Source organism: Trachurus japonicus, chromosome 17 (assembly GCF_045865225.1).
Source record: "Trachurus japonicus isolate A0001 chromosome 17, Traja_1.0".
Lineage (NCBI taxonomy): Eukaryota > Metazoa > Chordata > Actinopteri > Carangiformes > Carangidae > Trachurus > Trachurus japonicus.
This window is the reverse complement of record NC_140923.1, coordinates 12,847,403-12,866,684: the sequence shown is the minus strand read 5'-3', so window position 1 is coordinate 12,866,684 and position 19,282 is coordinate 12,847,403. Positions and strand designations below refer to the sequence as shown.

General features: G+C 41.0%; 1 protein-coding gene across 3 annotated transcripts in view; it reads right to left on the bottom strand.

Moving 5' to 3' along the window:
• Positions 1–203: 203 nt before the first annotated feature.
• Positions 204–19,282, bottom strand: part of ak5 (adenylate kinase 5) — a 114,707-nt gene continuing 95,628 nt past the window's right edge. For all 3 annotated transcript variants that reach the window (XM_085804232.1, XM_085804233.1, XM_085804234.1), the window contains exons 12-14: positions 6,967–7,083; positions 5,599–5,799; positions 204–1,092 (exon numbers count right to left, since the gene is read on the bottom strand). In XM_085804232.1, coding sequence (XP_085660358.1) covers positions 1,006–1,092; positions 5,599–5,799; positions 6,967–7,083 — 405 coding nt within the window. In that variant the 3' untranslated portion in view covers positions 204–1,005. The remainder of the gene's footprint in view (positions 1,093–5,598; positions 5,800–6,966; positions 7,084–19,282) is intronic.

Genomic DNA, 19,282 nt, shown 5'->3' with positions numbered 1-19,282 from the left:
AGGTTGAGAAACACTGTGCTAAATAAACTCTTCTCCTTTGGCGCTTCTTCATGTAATTCCAGCTCCTCTTTCTCCTGCGAGCGTCTCACCAGCAGATGGCGCCATCAGATCAGCTGTGATCTTCTCCACACACACACACACACACACACACACACACACACACACACACAGGGCACAACAGCAAAGCACACACTCCAGAAATCCTCCTTTTAGCAAATGCACTGTGTTTATTTGAATGTTAAATACCAGACTGGAACAAGCACTTGTGCGATGAGCTCGGAAAAAAAACATACAAATGCAAATATTATCTCTCTCTCTTTCTCTCTCTCTTTTTTTATTTTTTTAATACTCTGCTTTTTATTTAATGCACAAAAGGCCGTTGAAGCTTGATTGTAATTCTTGCATGCTTGTTAACAATGTAAAGCATGTTGCTGTGCACACGAGAGCATGAGCACACGCTGACATTTTCACTTTGTGACACGGCGGGAACCCTCTCTGATCTCCTCCAGGGTGGGGGAGTGGGGGAGTGGGTGTGGGGACAGGGGAGTGGGAGAGTGGGGACAGGGGAGTGGGAGAGGGGGGGACAGGGGAGTGGGAGAGGGTGGGGGGCAAAATGGCAGAGAGATTTCAATACATTCAACTGGAAACACGCTCTCAGTCACAACAGGAAACGCTTTTCTCCCTTTTCTGTACATTTATTGGCCTCAATCCAGTTGGCAGTCGACGGAGAGAAAAAGTGGACGATGCAAGAAGAAGGAGAAGGAGAAGGTGAAGGTGAAGCAGGAACAGGAAGTGACAACCAGGCGCTTCGTCGTCAGTCGTCAGTGTCAAAAGCAGAGAGAGGTTTTCACCGATTTTCAAAAAAAACATCAGGTGGGACATGCAGACCACTGGAGTTCATGAGCAGATGTGGTGTGGTGCAGGTGAGAGGTGGAGTGGGTGGGTCTGGAGGGAGAGGCCTTCACCTCCTGGAGGAGAAGTGGTGGTGGTGCTGGGATGAACGGATCAGAAGGAGGAGGAGGAAGAGGAGGATGACTCCATCGCCTGGCAGATCTGGGCGAACACGTCCTCTGGAGATTTCTCGGCATCGATCTGCAGACGAAAAAGACAAAAAAGACGAGACGGTCGAGGGCCTTTCAGAGGGAGACGTCTGTGTCTTCACGTGTGTGTGTGCAGGGCCGTTGTATAGGGGAGAAAGGTGATGATAACTCTAGGGGCCCAGCGCCCAGTGGGGCCCATAAAAAACCCCAGTAGTCTAATCTTTGTATGACTGATTTATTCTGCGTAAGACCCTGACTAATACTCATAGTACACTGTAAAAACTCAACATCTTTCCAAGAATATTTGTCTTATTTCTTGTCCAAATGTCTCATTTCTAGTCAAAACTAATCTCTTGCCACTTAAAATAAGACTCATTACCTAAAAATTAACTTGTTTTTAGATCATTTTCACTTAAATTCACAATAAATAGAAAAATCTGCCAGTGAAAGTAAGTTTTTTGTGCTTGTAATAAGGAAGAAAAACTTGCTCCACTATCAGATTTTTTCTACTTATTCCAAGTGAAAATATGCTTGAAAGAAGTAAAAAAGTGTCTAAAAACAAGCTACTTTTAATATGATGTGTCTTATTTTAAGTATAATGAGATTTGTTTTGACTAGAAATTACATTTTGACTAGAAATAAGACAAATATTCTTGCTAAGATACTTGAGTTTTTGCAGTGTAATGCTGCATTAGCATCAAAACAAAGAAGGCTAAATAAAAAACAATAATACATACGTAGTCTAAGAAAAAAAAAGGAAAAGTTAGGGGGAGGGGCCCACTTTAGTATTCTTTAAGGGGGCCCAGAATTCCTAGCAACGGCCCTGCGTGTGTGTGGTCGAGGGCGACAGTCTGCTGCGGAGCGACTCCTGCCAGCTCACAGCAGACTGATGACCTCGATATGTTGTGGCATTAAACCACCACCATCACCCTCCACACACACACACACACACACACACACACACACACCTGATGTGGCATTTAAATGTTCAAACAGCTCATTTGAAAGCGACATTCACCCTCGACTAGAAACTGAAATAACCTGCCACCAAATGTGCAGTGAGTTAAGTCTCTGTAGCCTTCTCAACTCGACTTGTATTTAAAGGGGACATATTATGGAAATATCACTTTCTGAAGGCTCTTTAACATATATTTCTGTGTTTGTTTTGCCTTCCGGCCTCCAAAATGTGAGAATTGACAAATAAATCTGTAATTTGCAGGCTCCCTAGGTTGAAATCCATGTGGTTTCACGAGCTGCTCCCTCAGTTTTCTTCCAGTGATGTAACTAGGATCCGAAAGTGCATAAAACCACCCCTACCTGGTACCGGTAGAAGGGGCGGGGCTAGCAGTGGCTCATTTGCATTTAAAGGCACAGACACCGAAACCAGCCGTTCTGAACAGGGCTGTTTTTTTATTTTGACCACAGCATGTCACAGACATGTCTTCAAGACACCTGGGAACTATTTTGATTTGAGGAAAGGAGGCATAATATGTCTCCTTTAAGACAAAATATTAACTGGTGCATTAATAAACAGGTTCATTGATCATATCTGTAAAGAAACAGCTGTAATCAATCCTGTTGTTTATAACAGACACTGAGAGATTTTGGGACTGACTCCACTGTCCTCGTTCTGTGCATAACTGCAGTAATACAGTTTATTTAAACCTTATACAGTATGAAGCTCTGGGAAAAGTCTGAGTTTGGCAGTGACAAGTGTTTTTTAGCACAGAGTTTGTTTTCTGAGAATATTTTGTACCAAAAACACAAACTTTGAAACTCAAAACGCTTCATGACTTGAACTGCTGAGGCCTCATTTCAGGGTAAAATAAAGTCTGGACTGAATTTCTGCACCATCATTTCAGCAAACAAAACCTGCCTCAGTGCTCACACACACTGATGCTTTAAGACAACGTTAACTTTTTCAATGATTCATTGGTTTGGCCAATAAAAACAGACTTGATCGTTTGTTAAAGTGGGTCAAAGGATCATTGGGGTTATTTAAACAACCTCAGCCATGTCCACAGGGAGTTTTGACTTCTGCCCAATATGAAGGTCAAATAAAACCGATTTCTAAAAACATTTGTTCCTTCAGCTGTTGGGTTTTTTTTAATAACATCTGCACTGCAAGGACATTTTAATTAACTATCTATGGACTGATTTTATTCTTAGCTCTTTGCACTCAGAATGATTTGTTAAGTTATAGTATGTTTTAATGTGTCATATCTTGTCATGTGTGCAGAACTGTTGCAAACACAATTCTCCCTTGGGGACAATCAAGCCAATCTATCAATCAATCAATCAATCAATCAGATATGAACAGATGTGTAACAGTCCAGATTTTCATGATCTCATTTGTGTCCATTTTTCCTAATCAGTCTTTATTTCAGACTCGAATCGGTCCATATAACATACACTACACTTTTACTATACTATGACACATTGAAGAAAAAAACTAGTGCAGATATGTGATATGTTGTCAGTGTGGTTCACTATGTTTTTTTCATTTGATTACTTGGATGAATCTTGTGTGTTTTTATTATTTTTTAAAGATACTTTGTGGGCGTCTTTTGTCTTTATTTGAGAGGACAGCGTAGAGAGACAGGAAAATAAGCAGAATGGGGGGGAACGACATGTGCAAAGGATTTAACTTCTGTTTAAAAGCACCACTGTGTCTTTCATTTAACTTAATAATCTGGTCACGTACAAAGATTTAAAGAGCAAAGTTTTTGCCACAGTGTAGAAAATAATGTGGAATAATGAGGAGGTAAAAATAATTGGGGACTTTTCTAACCACAGTGCAGCTGATTACATAACACTTTAGGAGCCTGTCATGTTTTTGTGGAGATAAATGTTGGTGTGGACAGTTTCTCCTCTTAGTGTAATTACTTTAAAAGAAGGCTGCAAAGTGTTTGGAGAGCTTATTACAGCAAATGAATTTCAGCTCAGCTAAAGTGGATTAAAAGGAGACGACGTTAATTCGATGGGGGTGAGTTTGTTCCTCGGAGAGCAGTGAGCCTTAACGGGAATCGAACCTGTCACACAGGGCCGGCCCCTGGCATAAACACTCTATGCGGTTGTTTAGGGCCACAGCCGTTAGGTGGGGGGCCACATGATCAGAAAGGTACCGGGGTGGGGCGTCGCGTGGCGTAGTGGTTAGAGCGGGCGCCCCATGTATAGAGGCACAGTCCTCGCTGCAGTCGGCCCTGGTTCGAATCCCGCGTCGGGCGCCGTTTACTGCGTGTCATTCCCCCTCTCTCTGCCTCCCCGTTTCCTGTCTGTCTCAACTGTACTATCTATAAAGGCATAAATGCCCAAAAAATATATATAAAAAAAAAAAAAAAAAAGAAAGGTACCGGGGTTCATCAAGTCATTTAAACATCCTGAGGTCTGCACGTGCAGCTATGAGCTTTATATGTAATGTGAAGTCAATATTCAGCTTCTTTTATCTCACATTTGAGACATTTGGTGAAAATAGAACGGCAGAATGACAACATTTGTGCTCAAAAAACAATCTTACAAAATTTCATTTTAGACTTGTTTTCTACACTTATCTATTACTGTATTCATATCCTATTTCAAGCACCAAAACAGTTCATTCTCATGACTGAAGGAGTGTTTTCACAAGGGATTTGAATTTTTTTCAAAAAGCAGACCTCAAATTTCCAGCATTTGGCCTAAATTATTTCTTTCTACAGTGTTCTCAGACAAACTGGCCTCAGTGTGCTTACAGCGGAGGTTCTAATATTTAGACATAAAACACTTGAGTATTGTTACATCTGCAAGTATCTTAAAGCAGAAGTAAGCAATATTTTTGTGTTAATATAAGTCTTAAATAGTTATATCTTCCGACAGCAATCACTTACATAGAGTGTTTGGTCTGAAACACGGGTCTGTCAGTCACTCTGCTCTGCTCTGAGCCGAGGAGAAAACATTTATCGTATCCTACAGTTTTTATCCAATGAGGAGAGAGAACGGCATAAAGGGGCAGTGCTCTCTGTGTGTGCAGCCAAGGGATGCGCGTGAATGTGGTGACGTAGGGACGAGGACCAATAGATCCATGACGAGGGCGGGGGCTGCTAACTCCATCGGCTGACAAGACGTTATGGTGCATTCAAGGCAGCCCGTAACTCGTGTTTTTCCGACCTGTGAAGTCGTACCAGTTCAATCTGGTACGAGTTCACGGGTCAGAAGTTACGAGTGGCCGTTATAGTGACTTTCACAGGTAAAACAGGTCGGAGAAACACGAGTGGGTTGCCTGGAACGCTACAAAGTCGTAAGTTGTGACTTGAAGCTGTAACTTACGGTTTCAAAAGCCTGCCTGGAACGCAGCATTAGCCAAAACGACCGGATCGCTTACTTCTGCTTTAAAAAGATCAATTTAAGAAAATATGTAAAAGTCGAGAAAATGGCCTCAAACCTCAGAGGGATAAACACGTCTGTATTCAGTTTTAACCAGTGATTTGGTGTTTGTGCTTAGAGTGCAGGGCCACAAACAAAAACCTTGTTTAGGGGGCCACCAACATCCTAGAGCCGACCCTGCCTGTCACACTCAACTCACCGTGTGCAGGAGCCTCTTGCGTTCGTAGTGAGCGGCCACCGCCCGGCTGCTGCTGCTGCTGCTGCAGAAGCTCTCGGCCCGTCGGTGCACGGCGCCGTCTCTGTCTGTGGAGGGATGGATGGAGCGGCCGCGACACTGCAGACGACTGGACATGGTGTCGGGCGAGCAGCTCAGCAGGAGAACAGCACTGGGTTCACCCATCTGACACCGCAGGGGCAGGAGGAAGGGAAGTCAATGCAGGTTAATAGTAGTAGTTAGTTACTGTAGTAATTACACAGGAATTTCCTAAAAACATGATTTGCATTTGAGGAAATACATTTAAAGGGATAGTTAAACATTTTGACAAATTGGCCCATTGCCATAATCCCTATAGGTGAATCGTTACCTTTAATTGTCGGTGCAAGCTATTTTTAGAACGGCGAAGCAGAGCCGTGAGCTGCTCAGAGCTACGCTACAGAGGCTAATGGGATTTCTTGGTTTCCCTCATCAAACTCATCAAATACACAATCCAACAACTCCAAAACGCTCTGGTGGACAAGTTGTGACCTGCACATTCACCACGCTATGAGATAATAACACAACGTTACCAGACAGAGTTGTTTTAGAGGGAAATTCATGCAAAACCGCTGATGCGCGTTCCTGTCCAGGGCAGTCTTTCATCAAGCAGTCTCTGCATTTCCCTCTAAAACGGCTCTGTCTCGTAACGTTCTGTTATTATCTCATAGCGTGGTGAATGTGCAGGTCACAACTTGTCCACCAGAGCGTTGTGGAGTTGTTGGATTGTGTATTTGATGAGTTTGATGAAGGAAACCAAGAAATCCCATTAGTCTCCGTAGCGTAGCTCTGAGCAGCTCGCGGCTCTGCTCCGCCGTTCTAAAAATAGCTTGCACCGACAATTAAAGGTAACGAACCTACTGCTATGACTATAGGGATTATGGCAATGGGACAATTTGCCAAAATGTTGAACTATCCCTTTAACAGACCCAAATAGTATCTATATTAAGTACGGGACTTTTCATTTTTTCAGTTTGCACATTTTCAGACAGGGATGAAAATGCGGCGCACAAAGCGGGAAACCTGGTCACCCTAGTGTGTGTGTGTGTGTGTGTGTGTGTGTATAAAAACACAACATTTTTCTTTATGTCATTATGATGTCACAGTGACATCCTCCCCATTTCCTCCTGTTATTTCCACACTTTGTCACTGCTCCATTAACACTGAGTCACATCTAAACTGTCACCGATGTCAAACTACCGCTGACAATCAAACCAGCTCAGAGTTTCTATGACTCCAATTTGTGGAGAACTCCCTCCCTCCCTCCATCTCTCTCTCTCTCTCTCTCTCTCTCTCTGTCTTTTATTCTGTCACCTTGGCTTCGTATTCCTCCGCCTGCCTCAGGTCTCGGGGGAAGCCGCTGATCACGAGGCCTTTCCCCTGCCGTACCGACGACGCCACTGCATCACAGAGCAGCTCCAGCAGTGTGTCCTGGGAATCAACACACACACACAGTGCCAGCATTAATCACCAGTCATACCTGAAAGAGCAAGGACATGCACACAGGGCCGTTGCTAGGAATTCTGGGCCCCCTTAAAGAATACTAAAGTGGGCCCCTCCCTCTAACTTTTCCAGTTTTTTTTTTTCTTAGACTACGTATGTATTATCATGTATTATTTAGCCTACTTTGTTTTGATGCTAATGCAGCATTACACTGCAAAAACTCAAGTATCTTACCAAGAATATTTGTCTTATTTCTCAAAATGTAATTTCTAGTCAAAACAAATCTCATTATACTTAAAATAAGACACATCATATTAAAAGTAGCTTGTTCTTAGACACTTTTTACTCCTTTCAAGCATATTTTCACTTGGAATAAGTAGAAAAAATCTGATAATAGAACACGTTTTTCTTCCTTATTACAAGCACAAAAACATGCTTTCACTGGATTTTTCTACTTATTTCACTTGAAAATTTGTTTGAAACAAGTGAAAATGATCTAAAAAAAAGTTAATTTTTAGGTTATGAGTCTTATTTTAAGTGGAAAGAGATTAGTTTTGACTAGAAATGAGACATTTGGATAAGAAATAAGACAAATATTCTTGGAAAGATGTTGAATTTTTGCAGAATAATTCAGTCATACAAAGATTAGACTACTGGGGTTTTTTATGGGCCCCACTGGGCACTGGGCCCCTAGAATTATCACCACCTTTCTCCCCTATACAACGGCCCTGCATGCACACGTTCATATTTAACATAAATGTAATGTATTATTGAAGATGTGTAGTGAGATGGCGGATTCTATTTGCTTTATCTGTTGATTTATTATGAATAATTGTCAGAAAATACCAAAAAAATCGATTTGAACAAGCATTCACAGCTCTGAGTTTCTCTCACACAGCTCCCTCTGTAATATATTCAACACTCACAGTACATCAGGGGCAACTCGGGGTTCAGTATCAAACCCAAGGACACATTGACATGCAGAGTGGAGGAGCTGGGGATTGAACCCATTGCTGACCCCCCGATTAGTGAACGACCCGCTGCAGCTCCTGAGCCACTGCAGGCGCCGAGCTCCATCTGTAATTAGTTGGAGGAACGGAGCCTCTCAGCTCATACGTCTGCTCCAGACCCCCTGGTGGGTTCATCAGACCTGTGCACTGGTTTGCATTCATATGTGCTACTTTACTGGACATAAATAACCTACATACATTATATCCTGCCTGGTGCGTCCAGTGGCAGATATGAATGAATGAATTTAATGAATTTATTTATTTCGGTATATCAAGCTTATATAACCGAAAGGGTGTAGGTTGAAGCCAAAGCTTATATACCCCTACCCCTTTTACCTTAAAAAATTAAAATAAAATAATAATAATAATTAAAAAAAAATATATATATATATATATACGCGTTAATACAATAGGATCAGATCACAGACATTTGAAATTAATCAGTACACTTAAATTTCTGATCACAACAAAATAAAGAATTGTACACAGCGCGTAACCAAGGGGGCAGTTGTCGGTCTGAGAAGTGAAGCTCACTTCCGCGTTCAAAAAACTGCAATCCCCTCGGATTCCTCTGGGGGCTGGTGTCAGAAAGCAGCATTCTCCATAGGCCCCCATGTTAAAATCGCCGACTTTACATCCTCAGTAAACATGTTAAAAGCCTGGTGTCAGAACGTTTTTTCGTCTCAATCGATAGTTTCTACCCCCGCACACACTCTGACAGGGGTGATTTTTTTTTAACTCTACCGTTTTACTGTTATTAGGTTAAAATTCTGGCCAATTAGGGCGCGGAAACGTTGAGTGACAGGTCCGAGCAGCTCCGTGGACAGCTGCTTCGAGGCCAGTGGGCGGGTTCTCGGCCGGCCAATCCAACATGGCGCTGTTCAGGCCGCCATATTGGAGTCACAAAAACGACTCCCCAAAACCAATGGGTGACGTCACGGACGCTACGTCCATTCTTTTTACAGTCTATGCGCGTAACCCAATAGTACAAAATCATTGAACTTCATTTTCCATACTGTAACGAGAAATTATGTTGTTCTTATAAAGTTTTTTAAAGCTGACTAGAGTACAGCATAATTTAACATTTTCAGGACAATTATTCCAGATCTTAACCCCTCTAACAGAAAGACAGTGATTTTTTTTTTTTTTTTACAGTAGTTTGAGTCTTTGGTTTCTCAAATAATAGTGGTCTTCTCAGGTTATAACTGGAATCCTTAATTTTAAACAGATTCTGGATATCTTGAGGAAGAAGTTTATTTTTTGCTTTGTACATGGTTTGTATTGTAATATGTTGATGATATGTTGTTGCACTGGACAGATGCCAGAGTCTTCACAAGCAGCTTCAAAAATGACAAGTTTTTCTTTCTTTCTTTCTTTCTTTTTTTAAACGTAACTCAGGGATCTTGGGCCTCCTGCATCACAGCTTCTGTATGAAGTAAATTGATGTCATTTCTTATCAGAAACTCAAACAAATGACAACATAAATGAGAAAATATGTAACACCAGCTACAATCTAACTACAAATGGTTGTTAAATGAGCACAGAGACACACAAGACTAGTAAAAACAGGTGCAGAATGACTTGAAAGAGACACAAAAGGACAAAAAAAAGAGACAAAATGAGTATTCGTGGGGGAACTGCCCATTGGTTCGACCTCCCGTTACTCCGACAAAATCAACCACAAGTCGGACCAATAGGAGGTCGAACCAGTGGGTGGTCCCGTTAGTTCGAACTGTCATCGCTACTTTGTGACAAGCTCTTCCATTGATAGGAGCATGCAGCTTTCTCTCTCTCTCTCTCTCTCTCTCTCACTCCTTCTCTCTCTCTATCTCTCTCTCTCTCTCTCTCTCTCTCTCTCTCTCTCTCCAGGAGCCAGATCATGTCAGATCGCGCACAACCATCATAAATGCTGATCAAGATGTGTAAACTGATAATCAAAGCCCCCCCTCCCAGAGTACAGAGTAAAAGAAATACACCCCCCCCCCCCCCGCCCCCCCCCTCCGCTCGAGTGTGGCTGAACCCGGCGGCTTGAGCTCACTTCACGGGCGCGAGCCTGCTGCAGCCGCCGCTCCTGCTGACAGCAGACTGAGAGAAAAAAAAAGTAAATTTGGCTTTGGTTAGGTTCAGGCAATGAAGAAAGGAGTTGGTTAAGTTTAGTAAAAACACCAGGTAGAGGCTAGACAGGCTGGAAGCATAATGAGCGTTATATGTTATTAATATGAAGTGCTTGTTTTGCACATGATCCGTTTGATCCCAGAAAGGAAAAAAGGATCAATGCGCAGCCTCCGTTTCCTTTCTGATTGCGTCCGTCTGTCTGTTCGGAGTGGGAGAGAGAGACAGAGAACCCAGTCCACCTGTCTGTAATGTAAGTTTGATTTGATATGAGTGTCAAGGTTTAATTATGGACACTAATGAGCACGCAGCAGTGCGTAAAAGTCGTGCGTAATGACAGCTCCTCGTTGGTGAAACACAATAAACTGCACCTCTTCTTCCACGTGTGTCTTATTGACAGGTGGAGCCTATATGAATAATTATATAAATGCATAGTGAACGGTAAGAATGGAGAGTTGGACTAATGCTAATAACTAGTCCAGTTCGAACTAATGAGGACCTCCCATTAGTTTGAACTCTCATTACTCCGATTGTCGGACCAATGGAAGTTCGAACCAATGGGAGGTCGGACCAGTGCCATGGACCCGTTCGGGCCCATTAGCTCCAGGTCAAAGTGTCAGCCAATACATATCCAACAGGATAAACTCCATAGAAGTAACTTTTATTTATTGCAGTGTTTGACTGGACACTCAAATCAAGCGCACCCTCTGTGCTGTGCCGGCCTGTTTAAAGCTGCAGCTCCACCTGCTCTCTGGCTTCAGCCACCTGAACCAGAAGTGATGATGTAGCGATGTTAGCTCGGATGAAACACCTCTGTTGGTGTTGCTGCTTCACCTCAACCGACTCTGTTCAGTTAAGTTTTAGTAGTTTCTTCCTCTGCTTGGTGTTTGTGTGCTGTGCTGCCGCTTGTGTTTGACTCTTGGCCTCTTCTGTCTGTCTGTGCTAACGCTGCTAACGCTGCTAACGCTGCTAACTGTGTCTTGTGCTGCTGCTGCTGTGGTTGTTTGACTTGAGTGTATTGATGCAAGTGATGCTCACTTGCTTTGTGATATGATGTCATTATGTTAAACTGGCCCAGTTTGGACTTTCATCTCTTGTTTACAGTTTTTCTCGATTGTTTACACACAATTTCTGAAAGCATGCCTCATACTCTCATAACTCTACACACAAATCCAAAAACACACACACAATGGGCAAAACCCCTAACTTCTCCTGCAAAATAAAACTTTACATTCAAAACAATGTTATTTATTCTCAAAATGCTATTTTAGTCTCAAATGACACACGCAAACCATCATATGACTAGACATTTATAAGAACCAGTTGAACACTGATGTGCTCAGTGTAAAACACTATGATGAATGCAAAACACTTCTACTCCATTTATCATAATGACTTAGGCTTTTTTTTTTTTTACTGTAACTACAGACAGTGCATATATAAATGTGTTGTAAAATTTTAGAATATTGTTTTGATACTCAAATACACGGTAACAAATGCTGATCTGACCACAAAAGAAAAAGAAAGAGTCGGTCGGGGTCAGCTGGTTTACAGCCGAACAATTTTGAAAGACTGAACACATAATTTTGAGAAGATGAGACTACAGTAACATGTAGCTCACCTAGTAGAGGAGCGCTCTTTGCAGTCAAAGACTTTGTTCTAGTCTAAGTTCGAATCCCTCTATCAACATGTACCTAATTTTGGTGATCAATGCATTTTCTTTTCTCATCATCATTATGATCACTGCTATATGTGTGTGTGTTTATGTTGTGTGGCTTCTCTCTCTGTTTGGTTTCTCTCTTTTTGGTGTCAGTCCATCACTGCCTGTTATGTTTCCCTTTTATGCTAAAGCTCTGATTGCTAATTGTAAAACTGTGTGACAGGTGTTTACCCATGTGATGAGTCAGTGTGCATAGTAGGGAAACTAACTTTAGAATTTTGAATAACAGTGTGTTACTCGTGAAAACAAGAGATTTTCTTCATGAAAATTGAGCCAAATGCAGAGAATTGTGTGTAGTGTTTTGAAAAAAAGAGTGTTTTAGAACTGCAATTTGAGTGTAAAGCAGGAATTGTGCTTGTAGTTTAGCAGACTTGGTTCAGGGGGTCGGTGCATGAGTTAGATGTTGAGGCCATTGTGCCTCAAGAACCAGAAATTGTGTGTAAACAATCGAGAAAAACTGTAATACAGTGATATTGATCATAAGCTTCATTCATTCTTGTTGAGAGTCTTATTCACATTTTCTCCACTCTCTCTCTACTCAGCACTGGACGTACAACACAACACAATGTTCAGTTTATGCAGCCCTCCTCTACAGTATGTTCTTCTTCATAACATGTTTACACTGCTGTCAAACCACACACACATCCTCTGTCCATTCAAGCCAAGAGGTCGGCTCACACACACACATACACTTTGTCTTTTGTTCCCCATTGAACACATTAAGTGTTTGTGTAACACCTGGTTAAAAGGAAGAACCAGTTATTAATGTAAAGTAAATAAAATGAAAACTTAGATGTGGACCAGTACTCAGAAGATTAGATTCACTCTGGAGAAATGGGTGTAAGTAGAAAGAAAACAAACAAGAGGTCACTGCTGGGGTATATACAAAAGTAAATAATGAAATTTATTTCAATATGAATTGATTGTCGTCTTCTTCTCGGTTTCTTTTTCTTTTCTTTTTGTATTTCTTTCTTTCAAAATGACAACAACAGCAACAAAATCACATATAACCCAAAATGAATATTATATATATAATAAAATGAATAAATAACCTTTGTTCTCTCCACCTGTCTGGTAAGTAAGCCTATCTAATTTGGTTACTTCTAATTATGTTATTATTAAACTATTTATTCCTATTTTGTTATGTCAAATGCTATTTTGTTCCTACCTGCAGGTGGATTATCTAATCACTAATAAACAAATAAAATAATAAACAAAATAATAATGATGACAGCAACAGTATTACCACAGCACGTAAATTATCAATAAAAGTGACAAGACAGAAATAAAAAAAATCACTTCTTTAAATACACAAATAATTTATTCTTCAAAGACTAAACCGTATTGGACAGGTCAATATACAAAGGTAAGGTTGATCAACTTAAAAATAACCTGGTGCACATATCAAATGTTTTTAAATTACTCAGGTCAGAAAATCAGATTTTTTTTCTCTGACAGACTGTTCTGGGTTGGCTCGCCACCTCAGTCCCAACTGAAATGTCCCTCAGAACCAGCTGAGCTGAAGAATCACAGTCTCTTTCGTGAAGATGAAGAAAAAGGGGGGTGATGAAGGTGAAGGGGAGGAGGACGATGATGATGGGGGGAAGAGGGGTGACGATGAGGAGGAGGAGGAGGAGGATGGGCACACACACACACACAAGCTCCTGGCCTTGAAAGCACAAGCCAGGAAAATAATCAATATAAATCTAAAACATTCGCTCAATTATGTTCATATTATTATCATAAACTATCTTTTCTTTCACCAACTTACTTATTAAACACCAAAACACACCAAAACGATCTATATTAATTATTAGTATTAGTTATTTACAACCAGATCAGCTGCTAATCAGCTGATCCCAGCCACCGGCATTTTGCCTTAGCGTCAGTAACCATGGAAACGGCCAGTAACGGCAACCGATGCTAACGTTGCTAATGCTAGCGCTAATTTACTTGCTAACGACTTATTTTTTCCTTTGACAGTCAGTTAAAGAGTTTACTTTGTTGTTAAGTTGTTGTAAACTCACCAAGGCTCTTTGGTTTAAAGCAGCAGGATTGTAACTGCTCCAGGAGATGTTTCTTCCTTCTTTCTCTTTCTCTCTGTTAGCTTTCTGCCTCTTGTCTCTCTAGGTGCAGCTCTGAGAGTGAGGGTACTGGGTTACACAGCCTTTTATATCAGAGGAAGGTTGTTATGGTTACACAAAAAAAATATATACATATATTTATTTCTTAATTAATAATTATTTATTAATTTAAATAATGTAACCTAAATATAAATCAACCAGTGTAAATAAAATTATGATTATTTTTTATTAATTAATTTATTCAATATTCCTAGTAACCGGGGGTTACACTCTCCCCTCTCAAAGGTGTGTACGTCCCGTTACACCTACTTGGCTGCTTAACCACAACTGACTGAGGGACATACATGCAGGGGTGGAGCAGTGGTTTTAAATGTGGGGGTGTTCCAAAGAACGGAAATTGAATTTAAAAAAAAAAAAATGTTTTTAAACACACAGATCAACAAGAAGAGGCTTTTCCAACTTTAAACAGGTATATGGTTGTCCCAGGCCTTGGCTATCAGGAGTAAAATTTCCAACAGACAACAAAATATGAATTAATTTTATTTTCTCGGCTCGCTTTCCTCAATCCAGTCACTTTTGCCACTCCTTGAAGCAGTTCCTGTCTGAAACATGGGCTGAATCCAGTGACTTCATTTTTAGTGCAGTTGTAGGCATGCACTAATGGTCGTACAAAGTCACGCCAATGCACTTTGTCTTGGTCTTGCAAGGTTCCCAGCATGCTCAGAAGTGTTCGGTTGAATCTCTCAACAGGGTTTCCTCTTGGGTGGTATGGTGTTGTTCTGACTTTCTTGATTCCGGCCAATTCGCGCAGCTCTTTGATGGTCTTGGATTCGAAGTCGGACCCTTGGTCACTGTGTAAGCGCTCTGGGAAACTGTAGTGGATGATGATGATGATGAAGTTCTCCCAGAGACACTTGGCCACAGTACGAGCTTTCTGGTTGGGTGTGGGGACAGCGACTGCATATTTGGTGTAGTGATCTGTTGGACGTGTAACTTGAATGTTTACCAGTTGTGCAGCCTTTTGGGGGGGGGGGGGTCTTTCTCCGTACGCAGCGGTCACATGTCTTTATCTTTGCTCCCACTTCAGCTGCCATCTTGGGCCAGTAGAATCTGGAGCTCAGGAGGTCTGTTGTTCTCTCTATTCCTAAGTGACCCATGTCGTCATGCAAGCTCTTCATGGCTGTTGCTCTCAGCTCTTTGGGCAGCACTAGTTGGAAGTTGGTATTTTCCTTTTCTTTCCTCTTCCGGTAGAGAACACCTCCTCTCATCTCCAACCGAGGCCATTCTCTTAGCAGCAACGGGAGTTCAGGGAGCTCTTGTCGTACAGCTGATGAGGGATTCTGCCCAGTCTCTAATTGGAGTATCACTTCTCTGATCATCCATGGACGCTCCCAGACCGTCATCTGTTGAATCCCACTCCTTGTGGTGGAACATAGTCGAAACTCTCTCCTCAGGTGTGTCCGTCGACGGAGAATGACATCACTTTACGGTTAACCAGCTCACAGTTGATAACAATTCATATCTAAACCCTCATAATTAATCCGACCATTGAGCAGGTAAAAAATCACTTCTTTAAATACACAAATCATTTATTCTTGAAAGACTAAACCGTATTGGACAGGTCAATATACAAAGGTGAGGTTGATCAACTTAAAAATAACCTGGTGCACATATCAAATGTTTTTAAATTACTCAGGTCAGAAAATCAGATTTTTTTTCTCTGACAGACTGTTCTGGGTTGGCTCGCCACCTCAGTCCCAACTGAAATGTCCCTCAGAACCAGCTGAGCTGAAGAATCACAGTCTCTTTCGTGAAGATGAAGAAAAAGGGGGGTGATGAAGGTGAAGGGGGGTGACGATGAAGGGGGGGGGGGGGGGGGACGATGAGGAGGAAGGATGATCCGGCACACACACAAGCTCCTGGCCTTGAAAGCACAAGCCAGGAAAATAACCAATATAAATCTAAAACATTCGCTCAATTATGTTCATATTATTATCATAAACTATCTTTTCTTTCACCAACTTATTTATTAAACACCAAAACGATCTATATTTACAACCGGATCAGCTGCTAATCAGCTGATCCCAGCCACCGGCATTTGCCTTAGCGTCAGTAACCATGGAAACGGCCAGTAACGGCAACCAATGCTAACGTTGCTAATGCTAGCGCTAATTTACTTGCTAACGACTTATTTTTTCCTTTGACAGTCAGTTAAAGAGTTACTTTGTTGTTAAGTTGTTGTAAACTCACCAAGGCTCTTTGGTTTAAAGCAGCAGGATTGTAACTACTCCAGGATGTTTCTTCCTTCTTTCTCTTTCTCTCTGTTAGTTTTCTGCCTCTTGTCTCTCCAGGTGCAGCTCTGAGAGTGAGGGTACTGGGTTACACAGCCATATCAGAGGAAGGTTGTTATAGTTACACTAAAAAAATATATACATACGTATATTTATTTCTTAATTAATTATGATTTATTAATTTAAATAATGTAACCTAAATATAAATCAACCAGTGTAAATAAAATTATGATTATTTTTTATTAATTTATTTATTCAATATTCCTAGTAACCGGGGGTTACATTTGCATCAAGGTAACACTTGCTGCTCTTGTCCTGTTATTTATAGGATTGATTTGCTCTCTGGTGTTCATCTGCTGCTGCTTTCTGCTCATTGTCACCTTTGTATGATGTTGTTGTGGTAGCCTACATGTTCTGTGTGTTTTTGTTGTGTGGATTTTATTGAATGTCCTTTGGGTGAAACTGAAAAGAGGTGGACGATGAAGTCGGTGATTATATGTAATCTGCTGCACTCGTGGATGTTCATCTGCTGCTTCTCAACTACATAACTGTCTTAGATTGATTGAAATGTGAATGTCAGCTGGATTTAGATGGTGTCACATCTCTCTATACTCCACTCAGCTGCCAGTTTATTAGGTTCATGAAGGTAAAATTACTCCAAACTGAACATTTGACCGGTCGTTGTGTTGCATGACACTGGATAGAGCGAAGAGAGTAACAGATTGTGCTGAATTACATGCAAACACTGCCCTCTACTACTTTTATGCAAATGTATTCACATAATAAATCTGACCTGTTATTGCTTTTTTTAATACCGCTCAGGGACATTTCAGGAGATATGATTAGAAATGTTGAAGGTATGTGAGCTCTTTCTCTTTTAAATATTTGACTAAATCTAAAAATGTCCATGGAGAACTATTGATCAGGTCTGACGCAGTCATCGAAGGTCGACTAGAGCTAGACGCTCCGGTCGATAAGTTCCTGAGGAAACTGATTAACTATTAGTTGATGTGCTCATATCAGGAGGACACACAGCGGAGTCGGTAGCTCTTCACTGAGTCATCATGATCGACTCTGCAGCCTGAGCTCAGAGCTGTCAGAGACTCATCAAACCACGTGCAGCTCACACACCCGCAGGACAACGACCACTCCACTGTCGGTGATTAAACACATTAAAGGGTTTTTACTCCTCGGCCTCAGCTCAGAATGTGAAGCTGAGGGTGAATGTCTTGTGTGAAGTAGGGATATCACGATTACTTGTTTTCACAATTAACCGCGGTATTAAAGAGGAACTATGCAAGAATATTACCTGAACTATGCTACTTTGGCGCACTGTGACAGAAACACACCCTGTTACCCGTAATCTCTTGTTTATGACAGATTAGACTACACAAACATACACATCATAACATCCGTAACACACACCGCTCTATTTATTGCTTTCTCATTGGCTATGTTGAAAACGTATGCACATGGCCAGGAGGAGGGTTAGCAACACAGTGGAAAAGCGACTGTACTTGCATAGTTCCTCTTTGAACGCCACGGTTAATTAATCATAAAGACTTCTCAATACCGTGACTTTCACATGTGCAATGGCCTGAAGATGGACGTAATGTTGTCTTCTTTTCTTTTTTTTTAAGTATATTTTTTGGCGTTTTTTGCCTTTATTTGATAGTGAGTGAGGTAGACAGGAAAGGGGGAGGCAGAGAGAGGGGGAATGACACGCTGCGTTGAGGACTGTAGCCTCTACATGGGGCGGCCGCCTTAACCACTGTGCCACGTGTAGCTGTGTCAATGTTTACTTTTGTTTTATTCATCTGATCATTCATTATTGTCATTATTTATTTATTTTTCTAATTAATTATGGTGAACATTCTCAAAACCTGGTCAATGCTACACTACACTATCTAAAAAAAGTTAGAATTTCCTGTATTGTTTTATATCAGTTCTATTTCTTTCTAAGTTCCATCTTCACCTGTAGCAAGGGGGAGCGATATTGGGGTAACACACAAGGGGGTACGTGGGTGACGTCGGACCAAACTCCCGGCAAAACTATGGCTGCTTGCTCTCACGTTACTCTGTAAAATCTGCACTTAAACTGTCATGTAATGCGGTTGAAACAGTGCGCTAAAGTAACGACAGCCTTTTATTAATGTGTTACTGTGTTTTCAATTGTTTTTTTTACCGTGAAAAAGCGGCTGTAGTTTCGGTTTAACGTGACGTCTCCCGTGTGTGTGTTTTGTGGCCTGTCGTAGGAGGCAGACTGTTTCTACCTGAAACTGTGTGTTGACAAATATGGACACATGTGCAAACACACACATAATCTGTATGTACTGTCTAGAGCTAAACTTCAGCTCTGTATACTACCTACTGCTAACATGTTATGTCAAAATGTCATAAGTAAAAGAATGTTATATCAAAATGTAAAAAAAAAAGCAAAAGAAAAGATTGTGATAAATATTTTTATTCTGTGGGTAATGGGGGCGGGACTAGATCAGCTTTTGCTTCTCCCGCTTCCCCTTTTGGCCATGTGTATTGTATTATTTGAACTAAGATGAAGTGTGATGATGATGATTTAAATTGACATGCCCGAAATAAACAAATTGATTGATTGATTTCCTGACTCTGCCCCTGTGCTGCATTTGCAGGTGCGTTTTGTCTGAAAAATGCTTTGAAATGTGATTTCTGAGATGTGTTTGTGGTAAATATATGAGAGTTAAGTTTGGTCAGAGCTGTAAAAACGTCACTAGAGCACACATTATTTCAGTTTTTTTTATTATTCTCCTTGTGTAGACGAAAAGTATGGACTATTTTTATTTAATAATTTCATGGTGATTTTTATTCTGTTTTTCTAATAATTATTATTTACAAGTGGGTTATAGACATATTAATTTCATGTGATAATTTTCGTTTTATTACTATTTATTTATTTATTCATTCATTAATTTTTTTATTTTGACAAACAATACA